This window comes from Cupressus sempervirens, chromosome 5, assembly GCF_028749045.1.
Source record: "Cupressus sempervirens isolate cs-2001-9-10 chromosome 5, ASM2874904v1, whole genome shotgun sequence".
Lineage (NCBI taxonomy): Eukaryota > Viridiplantae > Streptophyta > Pinopsida > Cupressales > Cupressaceae > Cupressus > Cupressus sempervirens.
In genome coordinates this window covers 1,033,183,445-1,033,209,429 of record NC_143122.1, presented here as the reverse complement: position 1 = coordinate 1,033,209,429, position 25,985 = coordinate 1,033,183,445, and the positions used below count along the sequence as shown (strand labels likewise).

Genomic DNA, 25,985 nt, shown 5'->3' with positions numbered 1-25,985 from the left:
CAACTCGTGAACATGTGGAGGTAGTGCTTGCCATTCTGCATCTGCAAATCGAAGACCATCCTGAAAGTCCTTTGGCCTATCATCCTCTACTGCCTCCTGGGTCGCCTCTCTAAGGAATGTAGGATCTGTAGGTTTGTTTGTAGTCCATGACCTATCCCTAGGAGCACCCTGTGAGCCTGCTACACTCCTGTTATCCTGCTCTGGTGTCCCTTTACCCTGTTCTTGATTCCTTGGTTGAGCAACTCTCTCCATCATAGTAGTCAATGCACATATAGACTAAACTATCTCTTGCTATCCAGTAGTCATAGCCCGGAAGAAGTTTCTTGCCTCATCATCATCAGTCCTGGGGACTCTAGGTGGATTCTGTGACTGTCTTTCATCCATAGTAAGTATATCTCTGAATTCCTGCTCACCCTCAAGTGTTGCTCTCCTGTGCGTATAATACTTGTGATACCCAAAAGCTAAAGGATGCATAAAGATTCTTTACCCAAGAGGATGGCAAGAACACCGCTCTGATACCACTGTAATGGCCCTTGCCAATAGGCCACTAATAACTACTAATACTGAACTATGAAATTTCGTCAAACACTTGACATGCAAACTAAATACACTGCTGAAAGTAAAATGCTGAATAAAGGAAATTGTTGTGCAACAAATCTACTCAAATAGCTGATGTAAAATAGTGCCAATATATTCATTCAATGATAACCAAATGCTTTTACATATTATATGCGATTTCAACTCAGAGCATTACAACATGGCACATTACAAACAAACCCTTACTAGCTGAATGCAACTGAGAATTTTTTGCAATTACAACTGAAATGAAAGAACCTTGATTGAGCAAATGCTAGAGACTGAATGCTAAAGTTGAAATGATGATAATGCAATTCCAAGCTGCCCTCAGACTTGTTGATCGTACGGCTTGCAAGTACAACCATACATGTATAGATTAGTACGACACTTGGAAAAAATAAATACTGGGCTGAAAGGTGCCGAAAATGGTATAGAAATAATTGCCAGGTTCCAAGGAAAATTCTCCCAGAAAATAAAAATCAAACTCCCAGCCAACAGTGAGATATGAGCAAAACTGTATGTCCAGGCTAAAAAATCGAACCCTGCTGGAAATGTTTAGATACCAAATAAGCCCAACTTGAAGTAGTTAAATACCACTTCCAAAGTGCAACCCTTCAAAGGATATTTCACCTCCTCAGTTATGCAAATCCTTAGGAGACTTCGTTCCTAATGATCAAATGACAATTTGTAGACCAAGATGGTGCCAGAAATGCTCAAAGAGAAAAGTAGTGTAAACTCAATTCATGGGATGTCCAAATGAGAGGCGAAGCACTCTATTTATGCACTTTTCTAAGGAGCCACTAAGAACTTCTAGAAGTATCCATAAAATATTCTTATGAAATCCCTTTGTAATGCACTTTTATATAAAAAGTAACTTTATAAAATAAAAAGTGCAACTCAACTCAAAATTATAATATTTTGGCCCTACATAACACATAATAAAAAATATGATAAACCCCATCTCTCCAAGAGCAAATAAGACCATCCAATCCCCAAATAATCATCAAAATGACTCTCTCACTAAAATCATCTGCCTATGAGAGTCCATGATAGGCAAATTCACTGAAAAATAACGTCACTAAAAAAGGGATATGACAAATGAGCTCAAGAAATTGGTTCTGCTTTGGGTACTAAATCTATGTTAAAATTAAAAACTTTTGATGGAGGTAATCTGGGAAGTTCTTCTGAAAACACATCCTGAAATTTCTTAAGGTATGGATACTTCTCCTCGAACGATTCGTTCAATTTTTCTCTAATTCTTCCCTCTTCAAAAATGTGTTCCTTTCCTTATGTGGAATCTATAGGTTTTCTTAATTCTTCAATCCTCACAGCAAAGATCTCACAACCTTTGCTTCCACATCTCTTGAGTTGCATGACAGATATCTGTCTTGGTTTAATTTCATGTATTACTCCCTTAATGCTTACAGGTTTGCCTTGGTCATCTAAGTAGTCTACATTTTTGGCATGGCAATCAAACTTGGCCCTATGCCCGCTAAGCCAGTTAATGCCTATAATAATGTCGTAAGACCCAAGAGGTGCTACATATAGATTTAGTTTGGTGGAGAAGTTTGAAAAAAGAAAAATCGTGCCTCAAATGGACACTGCTCTACCTTAGCCGTTGACTGGTTTGCATACTCGACTGTCCATAGTTTTTCCATAAAACTAGATCTCTTTGGAAATCTACTTAATAACTTAGGTGATATGAAGCATCCAGAGGCTTCCGTATCAATTAATATAGAAACAAGGTTTCCATAGATCTTACCTGGAGTTTCAATCAGACCTATCTGTTGTTCTCCCTGTCGATTATCAAGTGCCACATGAATCCTTTGTTGGTAAACATGCTGTTGTGGTGGAAGGGGTGGTCAGGGTAGTTTGTTGGTGTTTGTTTTACCAAGGCATTTGTTAGCATAGTGATCTGCTCTGCAATTGTAGCATCCTGAAGGTGGCCCCATCTTCTCACTTTCCATTCTTACTTATATTGAGGTTAGTTTTGAAATCCTTAATACCATTCCCTCTTGGTTCTAGTTTGTTAGATTTGTAGTCCTTAAATTGCTTCTTGTGGGATCCAGTATTTGCAGCTTCTGTATTCCAACTTGTTTTCCTTTTGTTATCTCGGACAGAATCATCTATCTTGATTTTATATTCGTGATGGACAACTTTATCTAGGGCTTCTTTCATGGTTCGAGGAGTGAGAACATCAAATGCCCCATCGATCCTACTATTTAACCCCATTACAAATTTTCTCACCTTTAGATTCCTATCTTGAAATTATGGAGGTACATATTTCAGTAGTGAATTTCGCCCAATACTTATGTACGGTCATATCTCCTTGTTTGAGGTTTTGGAAATCCAACAGCTTTTGGTCGTAGAAAATTTGGGGTAACCAATGGTTTCTAAAGCTGTTTACAAATTTCTCTCAAGTAATTTCAATTGTTTTTATATTCAGTTCAACCTCTCAGTTTCCGCACCATGTGGTAGCTTCTCCTAAAAAATTTTATATTCCCCAAACTGCCTTTGAGGCCTCTGGAAAATTTCTAATCTCAAAATATTGTTCCATTTCTGTTAACTAGGCCTCTGCATCCTCTCAGGATTCAAAACTAGAGAACTTGTGTGGTTTGATCTTTTTAATGTCCGCAGATAGGTCGCTTACTATTTCAATTTTCTTTTGTTTCTTAGTTTGGGTAAGTGAGGCTTTAGTATTTTTGTTGCTGTGCTCAGAGATTCCTGGTTCTGTTCAAGGAGGCGGCGAGGATTTTATTTCCTCTTGGTTTTTCCCAACCTGGGCTGCCAATTCGTTCATCCTCTTCTCCATGGTCTTTAACTTCGTTTGCGTGTCTTGCAAGACTTGAAGTAGCAGATCAATTGAAGGTAGTGAATTGTTCTCAGGGACCATGTTGTGGTCTGCAACATTCTCTTCGCTATTCATGTTTCTTGATTATTTTCCTTGAAAGTAATTGTAAGTTCCTTGCATCAAATTTTATGTTTTCTTCTTGTTATGCGTTTACACAATAAAAAAAAAAATATTATGAGTAGAAGGAACACATGAATAGACCAATTTATATATTTAATTTTAAAACTTTTTTGCTATATTTACAACAGCCTTTATTTACAAAATTCCCTCTTTTGAGGATATTACATTATAGATTCAGTTACTCTGAAATTTAATTTCTAGCTTCTCATTCAATTTCGGTTTTGGTCTTAAACATATCTTGCACCATCCAAGGTCTATGAAAATGCATAAGACAGTTGGCTTGGCAGGTGTTCCAAGTTTGAATCAATTTGTTCCTATAGGCTGTTTTTCTGGTAGTAGTCCACTTGACTCTTTCCTTCCTCATTTATTGCAAAGCTTGTTTTAAGATTTCTTCATCCTGAGGCATGGAACAAAAACTATAATAATAGTTTGGCATGTTCTTAATCAAGTATGAAAAGATGGGATGCTGCACTTTCTTGCGAGGTGTCTTTCGTACATACATTTAGTTAGATTTAATTTAAGAAAATCTTAGGTTTACTAATCTTGTTAGGTGGTGTGCCCAAGGTTCAGTGTCGAACCTAGTGCTTTGATACCATATGTAACAAACGAATTTTCTTAACTAAAAAGATAGAACTATATTCTAAATTATAGCAGATATAAAAACAATACTTCAAATCCAAATTACTGAATTGAACATCTTTAATTCCTTTTCATGTGAAATTAATTGAATTAACAATGAACTGATATAAGAGAAGAAGCATTAGCTTAGGCTTAACTTGCCAACCATGGACCATATCAATCCTCATGATCTTTTGACAAGAAAGACCTTCCCTACCCTGGGGCTAGGCTTGGGGCACTATTAGTCGAGCCATCTGAGTTATATCAGTGTTTAGAATGTCCGCTCAGTAATAGACAAACATGTTTGATTAATTGGCACCACCGACATCATGTGATCTATAGATGACAAGCATGCCTTTAACTACCTTGGCCAAGGTTTTAGATGGGTTTATAATACTTGATCACCACCGCTCCACTTGACAACAGGGTAAGTAGACTGGACATGCATGAGCTTATTAATAGTTCTTAAAGTTGAAGTTTTCATATCAAATTTGATTCATGTTCCTTGATTTTGCAGAACTTCCTTTCTACCTCTTCACCCTCTTTCTTGACCATTCCAGCTCGGGTCAGTCCTTGCTGTTGGCTCATTAATGAAATTAATTCATTTGCTGAAACTCAGTTGATGGAAAGATGATAATTTAGTATTGGTATGAAGCCATCCTTGTGACTCAAGGACTTCTCTCAAAAGAATCAAAGAATTATATTTCAGAATTAAGAGACAAGCTGATTCGAAAATGGAAACATAAACATGACATATTCATTCAATTTCAAACTCAAACATGGTCAGATTACTTGGTAAGCTTGATCGAATGAACTATTCAATAATCACCTTTTACTTCATAGACATGCATTGAATAGATAGCAATGAAATTCCTGAAAACTCCCTTGCATCTAGATTTTGGATGCAATATATATACCAGATAAAAAAATAGAAGTTGTTCACATAACCTGATCAATGATGGAATTGAACTTGGTTAATCCTGAATGGCCGGCTCTCAGTAATTTGGGTTGCCAAAATGGATATCAGAATACAGAGTCCCTTGATAAAAGAAATAACAAGCTTGGATTAACTATCAATATCGGGCCGTATGGAGAGAGCAAGAACATGAAAAAGGAAGAAATGGTGAAGGAGAGCAGTATCGATGATAACTCAAAGAAAAGGATTCGAGCTGATATGCCTAAACAATAGAGAAAGTTTCAATTGAAACCGTGGCTCATGATGGCAGTTGCAAACAAGATTATCGGCTTCTTGGTTCATCGATTCAAAAGAAGAAATATTGCCCAAGTGTACTCATCATCCCTCATAGAGACTTATAATTTAAAAATAGAATTCAAAGGACTCCTTATTAAAAGAATAATTTATAATTATATATATTTGCATATATTATTTTCGAATGATGTCATCATACTATTATTGTGTGCAAGGCTATACCTATTAAGAATCGTATATCTATATCCGTGCATAATTTGGAGAATTTATTTTATCTTCATATCCTGCCAAAGTATAAGTATATATATATATATATATCTATATATATATATATATATATATAGAGAGAGAGAGAGACGAGCTTGAATAATTTAATACCATGGTGCAATCATACCTTTATACATATGTGCATTTATATATATATAATGAAATGATGAGGATACCAACATAAATCATCAAAAGGTACGAATTTGATTATGTTAAAATATTTAAATGATTTAAATGATGTCCAAGTAGCTCATGCATGTCCAATGTATGTATACTATTATATAGTCGCTAGGTCCTTACCAAGGTAGTTAGAGGTCATACCCGTCGATCGGATAAATGGACTAAGGTAGTGCCCCATTCCGTAGATCCCGTTATGCATTTTCTCCCCTTCGTCTGCTCCTGCAACCACCTGTGCAACATTTCCACAAGAATAACAAGTTCTTCCTATGATAAATCAATATTAACTTATAATATAGTTAGTTGTAAAAATAGTTAACTATCATTCTCCAATAAACAAGTAACTGTTAACTACCATCAACAAACATATGATAAGTAATGGCTAACGACCATCATCATTAAGCAATTATACATAATAATTGTTAACAACCAAGTTCATATGAAAAATTAAAACGGTTAAATATAACTACCCTTTTCGCATGAACAAACAATCAATAGTTTTAACTAATCATCACAACGGCTATAATTTATTTTTAAAATAGGTCAAAAATTTGGATGTAACACTAGGTTCTTTTGTATGGCAATATGATTTGGAAGTAAAAATTCAGAGCCTAGAGGAAAGAGGGACGAAAAGGAAGGACCAACTTGAGGAAGGATGTTCGAAGAAATTGAGAAAGATAACACCAACAGAGACAATAAGACATAACAAGGTACAAGGTTGGCATAGGAACATAGAAATTTCATTGAAAAGTATAATAAAGGGAAGAGAGGATGTAAAGAAGAACACTTGCCCTAAACATAACCTCATGCTTATAAAAGACAACCAAGACCTCAACATTTGACACAAAGGAATGCAAAACACAACTTCGGGAGGAATATTGCAACTGTACAAGGCAAGGAGAGAAAAGTCTGTATGGGCTCGTATGGCAGGAATGGGCAAGAAGCTTGTATGTGTACACTAAAGAAATTTACGGATGCGACACATCCATACATACATGTAGATCGAAAAGTGGAGTCGTATGGGCTCATACTGGGTCGTATGCGCAGTCATCACACCCTTACGTACATGCAAAGCAAAAGGGATGTCATACAACCGTACATGTATGCTGAGGGAGCAGAAGCACCTACGTAGAAAGGGGAGTCAGAGCTCGTACGCGAGAAAGGTAGAGTGATAAGGATATGCGAAGGCACATTTAATATACTCAAAAATTGGTTCAGAAAGATCACAACGCATCTATATAACCCTAACAAGAACTTCTTGGAGGAAAGACACGAGGAAGGAGAAAGAAGACCAAATCAAGAGACAACATGGCCACAACTAGCAAGAGCTACAAAAACAATGGAAGGATGGAAGAAGTCTCTGCTGCAAACATTAATTTCGAAGGGTTGGGAGGAATAGAATGTAGGAATTGGTGGCAAGGGACAAACGATCAACATGCATTGAAGGTTGCACTAAGAAAAGAAGAGGTAGATAAGATTGTATTTATGCCTATTTTTATTCTAAAAGAGTTCAAACTAGTACTGCAAACACTAGTACATGGGTATGACAAGAAAGGCCATAAGTCCAGTATCCAATACCTCCAACAAAATGTGACAGTTTCCTATGCACCACAAAATTTTACAAAAGTGTTTGGAGTTCCCAACAAAGGGCAACAGACGGGCAAATTTCTGAAGATGACTATAGAAGAGAGGACACACTTAGTAGAATTGGTATGGAAAGAAAGTTTACCACAAAAGCAGTGGGTCAACATCTGGAGCAGCAATAGAGGCATCAAAAAGACCTTTGTCAGGAATGAAGAATAGAGGTGTGTGGTGGACGTGATAAAGAGTAAATTAACAGGAGGTAGTCACACGTCAGATATTGCCCTCTCCATGCTTTCCCATGTAAAAGGCCTCTATGAGGGAAGGGTTTATAACTTGGCATAACTACTTTGAGATAGGCTAAACTTTTTTTTTTTTTTTTTCTATTGAAGCAATAGACTTTCTATATGCCTCATCACACTATAGCATTGTTTCTTAAGGCTTTATGCACATAGGTTGCTCCTGAATATTGGGGAAGTTTTGTTCCGCTGAACAGGGTTGAGCCATATAAGCATGCCACGCTATATTGGATTCATATAGATACCACAACAGGAGAAGGAAGTACTAGGACTATGGAACCACGCAAGAAGGCAAGACAGGAGGAAGTCACCACACAAAACTTGTCATGTCCCCTTCTTTGCACTAGTGTTATGCGCCAAGTTAATCTGTCTCCACATCCGGATAGATTAACAGCATTAACTATTAGGATGCCTGCCAGTCACGTCGGAGATTTTATCTTAAGTACTCCAGTTATTATATTAAAGTGTATGGATAAAGTTACTTTTTGTTATAAAGTCATTTACTTTAGAAAGTGACTTAAGTGACTATAGGACAAAATTGTTGTTTTATCCCACATCCCTTATTTCAATGTTTTTCTCTCACTTCGAGGTTATAAAAGAAGGGACCTTGCATTAGGATTCACACAAGAATTTATGAAACCAATACATTTGTATATCCTAGTTGCTTTAATGTGACTGGTTAGAACTCTGAGGACGAAATCCCTCGAGTTTGGCTTTTTCGAGGAAGTTGGATGTTATCCCAGACTCGTCTTCAGATGTTAAGATACAGTTGAGGCAGAAATCGGTAAGTTCAGATTTAAAGTAAGTGCATTCTGTTACTGCTTATATGGAGTTTATTTGGTCTACAGTGCAAATGAGTAAGGATTGATGAACCGTTAGCTAAGAAAACATATCGGTTTGGCACTAGCAGTTAAGTCCACGGGTTGAGTTTCAGTGAATGAATAATCTCCATAGTATATACGAAATGTAGTTGTAGACAGGAACTCTTAAAATGTTGACAGTCTCTCATCTTACATAACAAGGTGTGTTCACGGGAAGATTGGTAACACGGGTCTCTTCAAATCATGAATCTCATTGCTTAGCTGCGGTCTAGGAAAGCATTCGAAACGACATACACACATCACAGGTAGGGTAAAGGTACAACACCAGTCAGGAATATTGAAGGTGGCTTGGTTGTATCCCATAGGAGCTTTGGTTAGCAGTAGTAATGTCTTCTCCTCCTACTGCGGGTTGAGCCGACGGCTTCCACAACATGGCTGTTAGGATACACAATGACAGCGGTAAATTGGGTGTGTATTGGGAAGTATGACAGGTTGAACGCTGGGAGCATTCACGAACTCCTGTAGGGTACTCTCCACTATTACGGGTTTGTCCCTTATACATCTCCCGTCCATTATTCATGCTGAGTATTGTTAATAGGGAAGGCTTGCTCATCATTTTCTTCATAGTACATAGTTTAATGTCTCCTTGATGTACTGTCGTGTATGGATGGTTAAGATCATAAAACTTTAATCTCATTACATTTTACGTTTGTTGTGTTTCTGTTATCATATTTCATAGCCCTTGCCTTAGTAATAAAGTAATCTATCATGACTAAGCTGAATATTGTGGAAGGACTAAGTTTTTATAACAACTGTTTGACATAATGCTTCAAGTTCAGATTGGAATGTATTGTTAAGAAATAGCAAGGGTTTTAACAAAACTCAAGCATGGAAAGCAGTGTAAAAGAAGAGGAAGAAACATCCTTGGAAGAGGAATCCAGCTGGCAGGAAGAGGAAGAGTGTCAAACTTCACGAACAACCCTTGGAGATACGTCAGAGGATGTGGAAATGACAGAAGTCGTAGAGGGATCACTCCCAAGGGCGACAGGTGACATGCACAAGGCAAAGTCAACAAATCGTATGTGTATGACTTCCAAAGAAAGGGTTGGTTGTACAAACACTAGTATGGATACCTGGCATACAAGTCGTACAAATGCTAGCCGTAGGGACCAAGAAGGGCACGTAAGCATGGAAGAAAGGGGTAGGAGAACATGAAATGAGGGAGATGAAGGCGTAGCAAGTGGACCCCCCTTTGTCGATTGGGGTGCCAAGAAGATAAATTTTACACCTACCCAGCTTTTGGAATTGGCTCATATTGTTCCTGTAGACAGGATGTTGGGTGCTAAAATAGTGGACTTGAGGTGCACCAAAGTAGGCAGCCATACAGTTAGAATTCCTACCACTCAAGGGATCGAGACAGGACAACCGATTTGTAATAACCCTTACCAGATTATAACTTAAAAAACTCCAATAATTGCTAGAAATCAGTTTGACATTCTATCAAACACTTGGCAAGCAACTTAATAGCATTGATACAAATTCCAAATACTATTGGTACACCATTATCCCAATTCCAAATAATTTAAAGATAAAGGCAATTTCTGAATAACAATAATGATTGCCAAACTAGTTCAGATTTTAAGGAAATATTTTGCAAATCGTTTGCCAGGCCAAATGAATTCTTAACAAACACTAGTTCTGAAGTTTATTGCAAATATATTCTTCAAACTAATTATGAAATCAGAATTTCAATATGAATTGCTTGGACCTTCTGTTCACTACATTCCCATTGCAAATTATTAGACCACTATTAAACGAGCAGCAAATTTGAAAATGCCAAACACCAGAGACAAGAATGCAGACCTCCACAATTTTGAATGCAGGTCTGCAATTATGTTTGCAGATTTCAAAGATGCCTAGGATGCTGATTACTTGGGCTGCCCACAGCAGTATTAATCTAGTGTCCGATGCCAAATCAGTCCACTCTGAATTATCAGAACCGAGACTTCAATCAGCAATTTCTTCAGCCAATAGCTACCTCCCAACAACAACAAAAACACAAATAAAGAGACGTCAAATGCATATATAGATTCAATCGCCCAACACAATTGAATTCAGCTTGACCAATCCATAGTATTACATCTGCCACAAACTCTCAGCACTGGTGATTTACAACACAAGAGGAAGGATGCTCAATCTAATGCAATCAAAATCAAACTCCAATCAGCTATAACTCAGCAGCAGATGAAATGCAAAACTCAGGGATTCAAAACCCTCCTAGGAAAATATCAAGCAATAAACAATATCTCCCAACCACAGTATATATAACAAGAGATATTAATAATAATTTTCAGAACTATAATCCACAATACCTCATCTATGGATTAGAGGCACAACACAGCTTCGAAACCCTTATACTTCAGCAAGGGCAATAAAATTTAGAACCTCAGAAAAGCCACAAAGGCAACAAAAGCAAATAAATATTCAAGCGTGCTTTTCTCAACAAATGAGTTTGTGTTTATAACCTCCAGATGCCCTTTTTATTGCCAAAATGTAACTTCACTCAAGCCTCATCACACAACATTAATTAGAAGTTTCCATTAGATTCTTTCACTTGACTCAGCTTAACTAATTAATGAATGGCTTTCTCCAATGATACTCATGTCTCAAGTGAAATTATAAAGTTAAATTATAACTTTATAAGAAGCCATTTAATAAATTAATTATAATTTGGCCACTAAAATATAATAACTCCATCTCAATCAACACCCAACTTACCACAAATAGTAAGTACACAAAACTAAGCTCGAATAAAGTCCAATCTGAGCCAAACTAGGACCAACCTCTAGCTTATTGAATTGTGGAGAAGACAAAACCCTCCCAAGCCAAGCCACTACCTTAGAAGACCCTCTATCTACAATAATTAGCTTATGAGGATCACAATAATAGGATAATCCTTGAAACTCCGATGCTGGCAAAAATGGTGACATTACACGATTGCATTGTATCACCAAGGACAACACCAACAAGAAAAGGAATGGCAACATCTACACTAGCACCTCCTCTCACTACTGCTATGACCTCACAGTTGGTAAGGAAGCCACAAAATAAAGAGCACAGATAGTGAGATGGGGACACCATGGAACAAAAGGACAAGGAGGTTGATGCCTTATTGGCACAATTTGAGTTGGGAGTGGAAAGTATACCAACGCCGTCTTCACATTTGCTAGGAGAACCCACACTGGCCATACTAGAGGAACAACCTCTACAACTACATAAGGAGACTAAAGACATTTAGGAAGAACATGCAGTTTTAGCAGAAGACAACTAGCTGAATGGAGGAGACACCATGTCCACAGTTTTTGGTGAACGCACTCAAAGGATCTTGGCAGAATTGGAAATCATAACTAAGGCAACATAGGAAATTAAGGAGAAAGCCATGGAGGCGGATATGACTACCATAATCTCTCAAGATGAATCCCTCTTACACTTCATGAGGACGGGTTGCCACAAAGACTTTAAGAGGACATTTGTAGACTCAAGATGAATCCCTCTTACACTTCATGAGGACGGGTTGCCACAAAGACTTTAAGAGGACATTTGTAGACCATGGATGGTCTCTTGAGGAGATGGAAATATAGTTTCAATAGTGGCAAGCATCACAAGTAGTATAGTCAGGCAAGCCCTTAGTTCCAGTTTTATCTGACATGGAATGAACTTTTCGGGCTGTATTTTTTGACTTACAGAAAGTTAGTTGGGATTTGGCAAAAATTGAAGGTGATCAGGTAATTCTGACAGAACAAGTCGAGTAGTTGCAGACCAAACTTAAGGAGGAACAAATTACACATGTAGAACAATTGGCAACGACGTTCTCTCACCCCTTCCTGAGCTTGTTAGTCGTATGGAACCAACCTCTTTTATTTTTGCCCCAGGGGGGGGGGGGGGTGCGGGGAATAATGTAGTGGGTAATCTCGTAATTAAGTAGTTGGTAGGAGAAGTTTTTAGCAAAGGTCGCATCGGTTGGTATTAGTAACCCAACTTGAGCACTATATGTAGTAAGCAGATGGAATAGAATGATATGGTAATCTAGGATGATCATTGGTTTTGGTATGTAAAGCTCAATTGGTACAATTAATAAAGACATATTTTATCATTTTGTGTATCACCTTTATTTAGTAGAATGCATGTGATGTTAGTATTCTAGATTATATCTCAGTACGTAAGAATTCCAATTGGCAACCTTCTTTGCCATATTGGCATAAACAATTGTTGTAAATCGCTGCAATATTCTGGAGCAGCATTTTCCATATTTGTAGTTGCATTTGTTTGTTGAATAAATCTTTTGCTGTTGACGTTCTTCCTTTGAGAGGGCTTGAAGGCATGCCTTACCTATAAGTTTATGGTCTGTAACTTGTAATTTTTCTAGGTATTGTTGCTTTAGATAATGGGGGATATTTTATCAACCACGTTGTTGATATTGTGAAAATATTGAGTATCTAAGTTGATATTAAAATTTGGAATTTTCAGCTGTATATTCTCTATATAATATCCAAATTTTGAGTTGAAATTATTATTGTAATATCTTCTATTTTGCTGCTATATTGTTGTATCAAAAATTGCAAAACCTAAAAAACAAAAACAAAAATCAATTCTTCAGCACATTGTTTGAGAGCTAGTAGGTCTCCTTACAGGGTGGAACAAGGGTTTTCACCTCAAACTTCTCTCTCACAGAGAAGAATGCATTAAAGTACATCTTAGATAATCATTGATGCTGAGGCTCCCTCTCAGTAAGGGCTCTGATTGATAACTCCAACCTTGTCTTCAATAATGTTCAAACTTCACTTTGGCAAAAGGCTTTGGGAAAATATCGGTTTTCAGATCTTCAGTGATAATGTACTCTGAATAAATAGTATTCCAAGTATCCATCTATGGTCTAAGCATTCACATAAAAGCCTTTCAGTCTTATGCACATGGTATTTCATTCATGAATCACAACCCTTTGAATGCTATAGTTTCTTGATTACTTGAGAATCCATCTCAACATTGTCTACTCCCGCTGAATCAATATGGCCAAGATCCTCAAAAGTCAACTGAAGCATATCCTCTATCTGCTTCCTCTGCCACAGAAGCATACCTTGATTCATAGTAACATGAGTGAATGTACTACACTTTGAATTTATCCTCAGGCTTGGCAACACAAGGCATTCAAGATAATGTGGTTCCCTTCTGAAGCTTCAAGTACATGCATCAACCTTTTGAAATGATATCATATATTAATTGATATAATATAATATAATGTTATATTGTACTGATTGTACTTATTAAAAAATGAATGGATAATAATATAACGGATATTAATAATATAATATTGGTATAGTAGTCAATATAATATAAATTCTTAATACTATTAATATAATATGAATTCTTAATATTAATATTTATTCTTAAATATATGCTCTCCTATAACAGCAATAAAGAAGAAATTCGATTCTATTTAGTAATCAAGCAATGGAATAAATGATTAGTTAGACAAAGATTATATTGTCCTAATGAATACAAGTCAGGAATGCCATGTCACTTGTTGGCAGCAACTAGAATCAAGAAGAGCAAAAGTTATATTAGCAAAACACCTAAGAAACTCAATTCATGAAGTTGTGCAATCTGTAGGAAAGGTGTGATCAAGTTAAGGATATTAAATTTAATTTGTTTGAATGAAGAGGTAGCTTTATAATAGGACATGTCTCATTAGAGATGCCTAATTTCAAAGTGTATGTTGCTTGATGAATAAGAGGATATATAAGTGAGAAGTATGAGAGATAAGAAAAGGGGATTAGTGTTATTCCCTCTGGCATGTGTTACCATTAATGCCAAACATAAGATGATTTTATTCTCACAGTTACATCTCTCCTTGGTATATGTGGTAACATTATGATGGCATGGTTTATATATTGTGAGACATTATGATGATATGCAATGTGGTCATGTTAATACGCCTTGATGCATATTGTTTGGATTGCATTAAACACATGATGATGTTGAAAAAATGTATCGTTTATTACATATTTGTTAAACCCATGGGTGTTTTTGAAGAAGGTTGGCTAAGACACATTTCAGATTCAATGGTACATAATTTTCTATCATATGGAAAATATATTTCGATTTGAGAATTTCAAATTGCTAGTTTATAGTTGTCGGTTAAGTATGAGTTATTAGTACTTTTTAGTTAGTTGAAGGGGTAGGTTGTTGGGGATCACAACACTTGGCACTCACACCCCTTCAACCCTTATATATGTGATGTATTACATTCAACAGACCTCATCATGTTATTATTAGCATTATTGGAATTGTTGTCCTGTATTTGGTGTTATACATTGTATGCATTTGAAGTTAATCAAAAAGAAATTGTGAGTTCTCTGATACATTGTATTTTGTTACATTTCTTATTACTTGTATGCATTAAATTCCACATTATGGTGCAAATATTTGGCATTGTTGCTGATACAAATTTGGGAGTGACAAGTGTTACATGGCGAAGGTAGCATAATGGGCCAACCAATGGATGAAGGTACGAGCAGTAGCAGAAATGGTCATCATTTTTCTTTTGATCCGCGTGTAGAAGACTTGGTTATACATTGATGTGGATTGGCTCTAGGATTATACCATTCTTTATGGGATAGGTATATGTTATCTTCTACTGATGGAGTTAGTAGGTAGAAGTTGATGGGAGACTAGTTGGAGAGTCACTACATCCATGGCAATTTTGCTAAGAATGGATTGTGGTTGTCACATAGGCACCCTTGGGAATCCTTTTCTTCGTAGTACAGAAGGATTTCACACCTATGGGGGATTGACAAAGTGTATATGGGTTTCAATATAGCTGATGATTCCATATATTCTTACCTCCTTGTAATAGATGGTTGTAAGTTTTTTTAATTTTGGGATCTAGGTGTGTAATGTCCCCTTTTTAGCATTCATAGCATGATGTTGTCGTTAGCCTATTTCCCCACGGTCCCGTAGGCTAACTAGGACATTAAAGGGGCTTAGAGGCCATTTGGTCTAGATAGTTTCAGTTGCAGGTCTTTCTGAGGGGGTTTGAGGCAACTTTGGGCATACTTACTATTTATAGTAAGTCATCTTGGACATGGTCGGACATCCAGTGGCAACGGTATGTTGATGGTAATTGTTTAAAATCGACAAGAAGACTTGTTTATCATTGATAAGATTTGTTATGCATTGATAAAGCTATTTCATAAAGTTAAATTTAAATATTTAACTTTATTAATGCATAGACTATAGTTTGTGAGAAATATTTAAATTAAAAGAGTCCCTTTTGTTGTATAACACATTGGAGACATAAGTTACATAAAAGGAGTTATGTTTTATCCCACATTGAGAAAACGAAGGATGGAGCTCTTGTGAGAACACTATAAAAGAAATGGAAGAGCTTCTTTTATGCATGCTTGGAAATATCAAAAAAATTGGGAAATTTTCTGGAGATTATGTCTCAATAGTTTGAACGACGAAATCCCTTCAAGTTGGAAATCTTGACGCCATTGAAAGATACGGTCTTGAGATTCAACATGGTAGCAGTCCGAAAAAGTAGATACGAAAAACAGTCCGAAAAAGCAGAACCGAAAAAGCAGGCGGAAAAAGCAATCCGTCAAAGCAGTTCAAAAAGAAGATCCGAAAAAGCAAATCGGAAAAGCAAAGCAGAAGGGGCAGCATTGAAGAAAAATTATTACAGCCATCTACAACCAGGTTCCTTTATTAGTATTGCTTTCTTAGGTGTTATAAGTTTCAGCTGTAAGTGAGCATTATACCAGCATTATCATTTTGTAATCCATGTAACTGCCAAAAGTCTTGGCCATATTTCATGAGCATTGTATTAGAAATTTCATTGCAAATTAAGAAGATAATAGTTGCTGGTGTCATTTAAGCAATTCAATATCATTATTTATCAGCTAGTTAGTTTGCATACCAACTGTTTGTAAAAATGTCAGTTGGTTGTAGGTGTTCATTTCTCATGCTTAGATCATATATATGCACTGAATATTGACAAAATTAGTAACACACTCACGTTAGGTCATTGTGTAGTCCATTTGGAGTCTTCTAGCACAAGATTCTCATTGATGCAAATTGAAAAAAGAGTCATTTAAAGCCAACTGAAATACTATATCAGTCATACGTCCCTTCCATGTGAATTGTTTGATGAAATTCCTTGAGCTTTCATCAGCATTTTTTTGAGAGCAGATTTGAGGAGGGTCATTACAAGGTGGTGATAGTTTTAGCATTGCAAGTTCGATGGGCCCCATCAAGTTGTGTCGCCATCTGCTACATGGTGATGTTGGGTTAGATTAGTGCAACAAAAGTCTGGGGTTATTCTTCTTGGCAGACATAGATTTAGAATATGGGATCTAGGTATATTTGTATGGGACACTCTTCAATGTGCTATGTGGTCCTTTTCCAATTTGAGTTCATTAGGGAGTAGTGCAATATGTGCATGGTGGGGATTATTGGCAATCTACTTTTGATCCACATGTACATGAGTTATACGTCAATGTGGATTGGCTCTAGGATTATATCACTCTTTATGGATAGGTAAATGCTATCTTCAATTGATGGAGTTTGTAGCTAGAGGTTGGTGGGAGACTAGTTGGAGAGTTGGTACATCCATGGGTTTTGTAGAGGATGGATATCGTGGTTGTCACACACACTCTTGGGAGTCCTTATCTTCATGGTACAATTGGATTTCATACCTATGGGGATTGACAAAGTATAGTATGGGTTTCAGTGTTGGAGATGATTCCGGATATTCTTATCTCCTTATGATGGATGATGTGAGTTTTGTTTAGTCTGGAATCCAAGAGGTGGTAGCGTTAGCATTGTAGGTTGGATGGTTCCCATCGGGTTGTGTTGTCATTTGTAGCACGGTGATGTTGGGATCAGACTGTTGCAACAAAAGTCTGGGGTTATTCTTCTTGGCAAGTATGGATTTAGGATATGGGATCTAGGTATGGAACACTCCTCAATGTGCTATGAGGTCCTTCACATGCATCGGGATTCTGGGTTGGCTCACTGGGGAGTATTGCTATATGTACATGGTGGGGATTACTGACAATTTACTTTTGATCCAGATGTACATGATTTGTTTCAAATGCAAAGTTTCAATGCACAGAGATTGGACAGAGGAATTGTTGTTCATTTCTGTCCAATGGCGGTTATTGGTGCTTCAGTTGTGTTCAGTGCGGACAACTTTGAGTCTTCCTCTGTCTTCCAGTGCAATGGAATTTCTTTGAGGTCATGATTGCTTGGGGACAAACAATTTCAAGGAGGGCGAGCTGTAATGTCCTCTTTTCAGCCAATATCAGAGGACAAGTTGTTAGTCCACATTGTGACCCTGGTGGGCTAATGCCATGGATGGTGGGTTTCAATCGGTTGAGTTAGTGGCTATTTTCACACTCCAGAGGTCAAAGATGTTCAAGATTGCTCTTTGTTTGAGTCAGATTGACACACTATTTATATTAAATGTCTATTTTAGGAAAGTTTGGATTTCTTCATTTTGTAGGGCACCTAAGCAATTGGTATCAGTTTGGAGATGTGGGAATTTCTGCGGGGTTTTCATTAATAGGAACTTACCATTTGTAGTAAGTCCATTATTGGTTAGTTACTATTTATGGCAGGACGTTAGGTGTTGACTCTATCTAAAAATGTTGTGGAGTTTGACTTGTTACTTGAGTATTTGATGATTGGTTTTATTAATGGAATTAATGATAATTAATCAAGTTTGACTTGATTAATTATTAAGTTTTTAACTTTATGTTATAGACGAAGTCGTTAATAGCTCATTTAAAAGCTTACTACATGGTGCCAATTTATATTGAGAAGATGTAATATTTGTAGCAAGCCAAACTATTTATGTGTGGTGAAACTGTGAAGCTTTTGTTCGATTCCATGAGGAAATATATCTGTTGAGAAGAGAAACGAACCATATACTTGCCATTTTGGTGAATTGATTTCTTTTGGCTTGAGGTGAAAGATAACGGTTTTTGTTAATTCTTGTTAGGACCAGACAAGCAGAGGTGAAAGGAACCGAACACTATAGGTCTATTCCATTTATGCATCCTTCATTAAAGGTGCAGAACAACATACTCATGCATTAAATTGAGCTGGCCGAATATATCTAAGGCTTACAATTAATTTTGCATTATGAAGCTTCTTGTAAGAGAGCTATATCATTGGTGGTGAACTATGTACTTGGTCTAGATGGAGGAAATGAAGCATCATAGAGTTTTGCTGTTGAACGAATAATTTCATTAGCTGATTTACCTCTATGCAGTAAAGTTGAATCAGGAAGGTCAGCAGGGAATTCTGAAGGGCGTGTATTTGGGAAGACAATTGTTCAACAACATATATATTTTCTCCTAAGTTAGATCCAATCTTGCATTCAATTAGAAAAAAAAGACTCTCCTTGCCTAGTTCTCTTTCGCACGTTGTCCATCACACAGCTCCAGGTTATAAGCTTTTGCCAAAACCATTAAGCCTATCTCAAGTTTACATCCCTCCTGGTGCAGAGGTTTGTCACCCTGTGGAATTAAGAAACAAGACTACGGTTGATGGTCATGAGAGTTCTGGTGATGCAACTGATAGCATTTATTTATCCACCGATAGAACCTTCAGTGAGGGAGTTCACAGAATCATAGACCCATTACAAGTCTTGACATCATGATTACTTCCATAATTTGAAATCACTCCAAAAAATTAAGGGCTTCCAGTCGAACAGCCAACTCATATACTTGAATTGGAAGCATTTCAAGATTGCCACTCATATCAAATTCAAAATCAGACAATCAAGTTACAGGGTTTGGATAACATCATGATAAATAATATGAAACCACAAGCATAGTTAGCTCATGATTTTGAAGCTAAGGTAAGGGCTGAAATACTCGACATTTATGGAGGGTATAAAGAATTTCCTATCTGAATTCAAAATGACTTATCATTCAATGACTACTTGGATTTTTATCTCGAGTAGCAAAATATTATTGATAGGGCAAAAAGAAAGTATTTGGGGTTGCCCAGGATCACTTCACAAATGAACAACACATAAGGGTGTATGAAGAACTTCCGATAGGCTAGAATTATCATTTGGATGATCTTGAAATAGAAGAGCAGACAACTATTAGAAATGAGCAGCCTTCTCACTAACATATAGAAGATGTTACACAAGGTATAGATTTCTTCGTTGGAGACTTGGAGGTGAGCCTTGTCAAGTAGAATAATGAAGTGAATTGCACTCAAGGTAATAACAGTTTGGGACCTTGGCATCATGAACCATGTATTCATAATACTCAGAACGTGAATTTTGAGGAACAACCCGGGATGACACTACAAGACAACGAACAGTTTCAGCAGGGAGATAATGAGATTCATGTCTTATAGAATCAGCTGAAGGTTAGTAAAGACATAGTTGTGGCATCCTTGATGCAATTTGACAGTACCTACGAGTTGGTTGAGGAGCCCTATAGGAAGATCCCAAGGGAAGGGGAAAATGGCTGGCATGTGACCGATTTACAGAAGGTCAAAACAGCCCTTGAGACTATGAAATTAGATTACTTATATCTGTTGTCCGATAGGGATCATATTCTCAAGGCTGCTGATATTTTTGCAGCACAATCAAATAGGGAAAAAGATGAGATTGAGGATCTCAACAGGATGCTAAGGTATGTTCGGGAGGCACTGAGTGTAACTCAATTATCTCTATAGGGAGTAGAAAATCAAATCAAGCTCATGGAACACTCTCGGGAACATGAAAATAGAATGAGGCAGGAGTTTTTCCAGGAAGTCATTGACGAACATGAGAGTATTCAGCAAATGTATGACTTGGATAGCTGCCCCAAATGGTAAAGTTGCAAAACTTCAGAACATTTTCAGCTTGTTGACAACCCTTTGTTTGAAGTTGTTGCTGATTGGTCGTCTAACAATCCTCTTTTTGTGTTAAATGAGGAAGAGTTTGATTTCAGGCTTTGAGATTCTGGCTTAGATTTTAGTAGTGAATCCAGTTCTCAGCATGGGAATGACGAGTCAATTCTGTTGCTTATCATTTGATCAGCCCCAACGTATTTTCTGATTTCACCCCATTCAAGAGATGGGTGAATTTTCTTCATCAGCCTTTGAAGAGTTTTCGGTGGAGTATTTATGCAAGGTTTGTGGGTAGATTCTCGACATTCTTCATATTCATAGCTCCTATGTGTTGGGGAATTCACCAAGTTTATGCCAACAGTATGAATGCTGATGTCCATGGGAAGGTGGTTTCAGCTTTTGAGTAGCTCATTTCTTACAGCATCCAAGTCAGGCATTCACATTCTACCGGATTATACATGGACCCTAGATATACTTCTATATCATCATAGCAGCAAGCAGCATAATAGAGTTTGGATTCAAGTGTTGGCAGATTGTATCTATGGTTGGATGAGGATTTTATTGTGGTCATAGTGTTGATCAGTTGACAGGTGCAGGTGTTGAGTTTTTTCAGAGAGCTATTTGGGATCTAGGGATCCAGTTGAGAGATAGATTGCAGAGAGACATCTGGCTTTGCAGTATGGCTGAAATTGTTTTCAGTTTGAATTACAGGGCTGCCTGCAGACTCGTATGGGATCCTGGTACTGATTGCTTGGGGACAAGCAATCTTAAGGAGGGGAGATTTGTAATGTTCCAATATTGAAGTCTTATTTTATGCAATATTAAATGGACTCTAAGACATAGGCTCAAAATATTAAAAGGGTCGATTTAATGTTATTTAAAAGACAAAAGGGTCAAGAAGGAACAAGATGAAATGCCTTAGGGAAGTTGAAGAGCCACAACGGAATAGACGAAAACTAGAGACGAGCCGAAGATTCTTGGTTTGTGTATTAAAAAGGGAGAGAGGCTCATTGTTGGATATGCCTGATTTTATTATTTAGTTCAGTGTCCTCTCTTGTGAGAGTCTCAGAAAACTTCAGCTTTCAGTTAGTTGGAGGACGTAGCCCCTCGTGCTAGCAGACAGTGGACGCAAACCCATTGTCCTAAGAAACATCATTTCAGGTGTTTCAGTAGCGCTTACAGGTTGTTATCTTAGCGTTCCAATCTGACTGTTAAATCTGTATTTCGGATTGGGGTATTGTATTGGTTATTGTATTGCTGTTGTATAATGGAATAACGTGTTTAGGAGTGTTGAAGGACTACTAGTTTTATCCTACTGATTTGTAATACATTTTCATATGCTTGAATCTTTAATATCATTCTGAGGCAGACGGATTTATTTGGGAAAATACTGGTTTCTTATTGATGTTCGTATTATATCTGCCAATGCTTGGAATTCTGAATATTATTCGGAAAGGAACTGGGTATTAATTGGTGAAGAATTTTCTAGTTTAAACATCGTATTGTATTACATTTGCCTATTTCTGAGTTGAATATTATTATTTAAGAAGAAGCTTGTTAAACATCTGTTGGCTATTGTACTGTACTCGTTTGTGTTGGAATGCATCTGCAAGGTTTTAGTTCTGGTTATTCTGTTTTAAAGAGAAATCAGCAAATATCGGGGATTAGGATAGTACAGTATGCAATAAGATTATATGTTTTGCAATTGCAAAACCATTTAAATACAAACAAAAAAACCTTATAAATCAGAATTTAGACATCGCATGCTAATTATTTGACAAAATATCAAACAATCAAAAGTGAAACAATTTGGTGTTGTCAGGTTTGAACCTGCAGGGGTTCTTACAGGTTGGGATTATCTAGCAAGGAATCATGTGTGGTCATGATTCCTTTCTTACAGAGTTGTGAACGGTGTAGCTCCACTTAATTATATTCTTCTTAAGGCTGTATTGAATACTAGGGCACATTGTTTCCCAACATATGTTTTGTATTGTGTATTTCTGTTACATTTCTCTTATTTGATGTTCAGATCTTTTACAATATGGATATTCTTGATAGGATTGAGTGTTGTTGTAGGTTTAGAGTTTGGAGGGACATTGCGAAAGCAAATAAAATCATAAGTTGTATATTGAAATTCCTTCATGTTCTTGTATTAAACATGTGCTAGTTCTTTGGTCAGATCTTCATAGGTTGTATCCAATCAATCATTGATTGTGAAATACATGGGTGCGTTATTGTAATGTGGTAAATCATGTATCGGGTGAGCTTTGAATGATTCCATAGTTTATTATAAATATACTTTCCGAACTTATCAGGATGTTGCTGGCCCATAGTGCACCCTATGAAAATTTAGTTATAATTCCGGAAGTCTTCTTCTAGCATTTGTAGAGAGTTTCTTATGCTGTTCATGTTACTACACCTTGAAATTGGTCAAAAGTATTTGAAGCACGTGTGCTGGATTTTGTCCCTAATAATGTTGAAACTTTTTGAGACTGACTGTCAATATTGAATTTGCATGTTAGAGTTTATTGATTGGCTAATGCTTTCAGGTTGTAGGAAGATAGAGCTACTAGATGACAACATATGATATGGTATTTTTTGCAGGTTTGTAAGCCGGGGTTTCTGTAAATGTACGATAGATTCAATTCCAGCATCAAGGAGGGCAAAAATAAATCTAAACCGTGGATCAAAATACTACATGAAAAGACTGTAACTCACCTTCAAAGGAGTAAGTACTGAAAATTGACATATGGACAAAACATGAGCTAAAAAGCCTCTGTATTTACACTAACCCTTACTCCATAATTGTTGTAAGGCATAGTTTCATGGAAATGCTTACGTACCTATTAATTTGGCATAACAAGACACATCAACACGCTGAAGGGTTTGAGTTCACTTCTTGTGCTTAAAATAGATTTAGAAAAACCAAGAGCTAATTTTGTTTGGCTTTGTAGACACAGTTTTGTAGCTAAAGTTGGAATTCTCGAATGGGAAATTCTGACAAGCAGACTCTTTGCATACCGTTCAATTTTACTTTTACACGTTATATTATTTTTCCAGACATTGTTATATAAAATTTGGAGTCTGTACGTGCACATTCTCATTTATGTAATGGTTGACTTGTATTGTACTTACTCTATTGTCATTCCTTCTTTATTTACCTCTATCCTCAAGGTGCTGATTGGAATATCAATGCTTTCATTGTTTTGCAATAAAATGTAGCAAAAAACATGCATCACAAGCTTTTGCCTGCAGAATTATTGGGTTTGTTCTAGAAGAATGTATAATTAAATAAGTGGAAATCATCCAATTACAGTCGGATCAATGCTATACTATAAAACGCATTGCCATGGACAAATTAACTATAGGGTCTTGTGCTGTTTTAAGCAGACACTGCCCAAAATTTTCAGGAACCTGTGGTCCCATGATTTATTTTTCTTATTAATTTCAAGTAATTAAAATATTAAAATCTTTTTGGAATTATTATATTTTGAAGATAAAATTTAAAAGAAAATGGAAAAGAGAGGGAAAGTAATGTGCGCTACACGGAAGATTTGTGGTTAAGCAGTGGTGGCATATTTGATAATTTTAAACATGAAATGGAAGCATCTGAGTCTTGAAAAATTAAGCCACAAGCGATTAAATGAGACCATGCTGTAAACGGCATGTTTTGTAGGCATTGCCTCTTAGAAATAGAATTTGAGATGATCTCTATTAAGGAAATACGGCATTGTAGCTAATACTGCGAGACTAGCAATTTTGTTTCTAGGCTACAATTATTACAAACTTTGTCAGATATAACAGCATGAAACTTAACAAGCCTAATCGTTTTCCAAAATGAAATATAAATGAACCCGAACATCTATCTGGCTATATAGTATAAAAGATGATAAACCAAAAAGAGATACACATAATATAAATAAACTAGTAGGCAGAATTGGATATATATTCCAAAATATTCATCACGGACTGACAATTCCACTGATCTTTTATTTTTTTAATTTTGCTTCAGTATTATTGACGAGCAGATATATCTTTTATAATCTATACTTGGACGCTAAGAAGCTGTAATGTTTTTTCCTTAAATTCCTGTTGGTAAACAGATTCATCATTGTGAAGATACTTCAGAAACTGACCCTGTGAACAGTGACAATTGTGCCAACAGCTGGAAAGATTGCATCCAATCATTATCAACCTACAATCTTCCTCTACTTTTGTGAGGGGCAGCTCCCTCGTATGATAGGTGTATTTGTGATTTTTGTATACTTTTTACCTGAAAGCACAAACAAACAGAAATCATAAAACTAGATAAAGTGAATAACAGAAATCTCACCAATAAACCTATGCATACCAAATCTGACCTCCAAAACAGGTAACAGGTAACAAGTGGATTTTGAGAAGATAAATATAATGATGACAAAACATGGATAACAGACCTTGACATACAAAAAGATATGCTATTTCAATATATTCATAACAAGATACCGTGAAATGAATACATTTTGCCAAATAGGAAGACTATCAGATTGCATTAGTACAAAAGAGATCACTAACTCAACATATGAGAAGCAAGTGACTGACTATCAGATTGCATTAGTACAAAAGAGATCACTAACTCAACATATGAGAAGCAAGTGGCTCAATAAATAATGAATACATTCAGACATACGACTGAGAGAGTTCTTCATTATATTCTTGATGATATACAAATCCAAGAACATCCAATACATAATGCAATTTACAAAATTTTCCAGCATAAAGTTTTGCCACCCCGCCCGCTCCGCCCCACCGCCCTTCCCCCCCCCCCCCTTTACATTACACATGGCTTTGTATTTATAAGCTACCTGTGATTAGTACCTTCTCTTCAGGTTAATAACTAACTCCCTTTTATGTGTTTTGGGAGAGGTTGGTTAACCTCAAAATTTCACCTGAAAATAGTCAACTTCTTAACCTTTGACTAAAAGTGGCAATGATGATTTTTTACAAATGATTACTCTTTCAAACAACAAGTATAGAAAATGTACAATAAAAACATTTTGACCAGCAGCTTATCCTTGAAACTAAATATTTGCCTCAAGACAAAGTAGCAATGCGCTTCTTTACCATCACCAAAAACTTGTTCTTTAAGAAAATCCACCCAAATGCTATTGAAGCATAATTCATGCAATCAAACTCATTTGTTGTACCTTCTTTAAGCTTACCACCTTTTACATTCAAAACACAAATTGTGATTGAATATAAAAGCCTAATACAATTCTATTGAAGAGATCTTTCTTCGAGAAGCAACTTCAAATACTACCAGTTTTAGACTGCCTCAAGACTAGCTTATCACATGTTTCAATATTTAACCTTGAGACAAGGAATGTTTACAACTAGTCTTGAAATCATTACACTAATATGATTCTTTGGCATCTTTGTTAAAACTAGATAATACTCACTTCTATTATCTTTGCTAATGAATGATCAACTTAATTCATCTAATCAAATGCATCGAGGTCCCAATGTTTTAAAGGAACAACCAAGATTTGAAATTGGCCTCACCTTTG

General features: G+C 36.5%; 1 protein-coding gene across 1 annotated transcript in view; it reads left to right on the top strand.

Moving 5' to 3' along the window:
• The window catches only part of LOC149559453 (putative amino-acid acetyltransferase NAGS2, chloroplastic), a 247,412-nt gene extending 223,839 nt beyond the window's left edge, over positions 1-23,573 (top strand). The window contains exon 11 of the mRNA XM_089833368.1: positions 23,044-23,573. Within this exon, the coding sequence (XP_089689494.1) occupies positions 23,044-23,152 (109 nt within the window). The 3' untranslated portion in view covers positions 23,153-23,573. The remainder of the gene's footprint in view (positions 1-23,043) is intronic.
• The last annotated feature ends 2,412 nt before the right edge of the window (positions 23,574-25,985 follow it).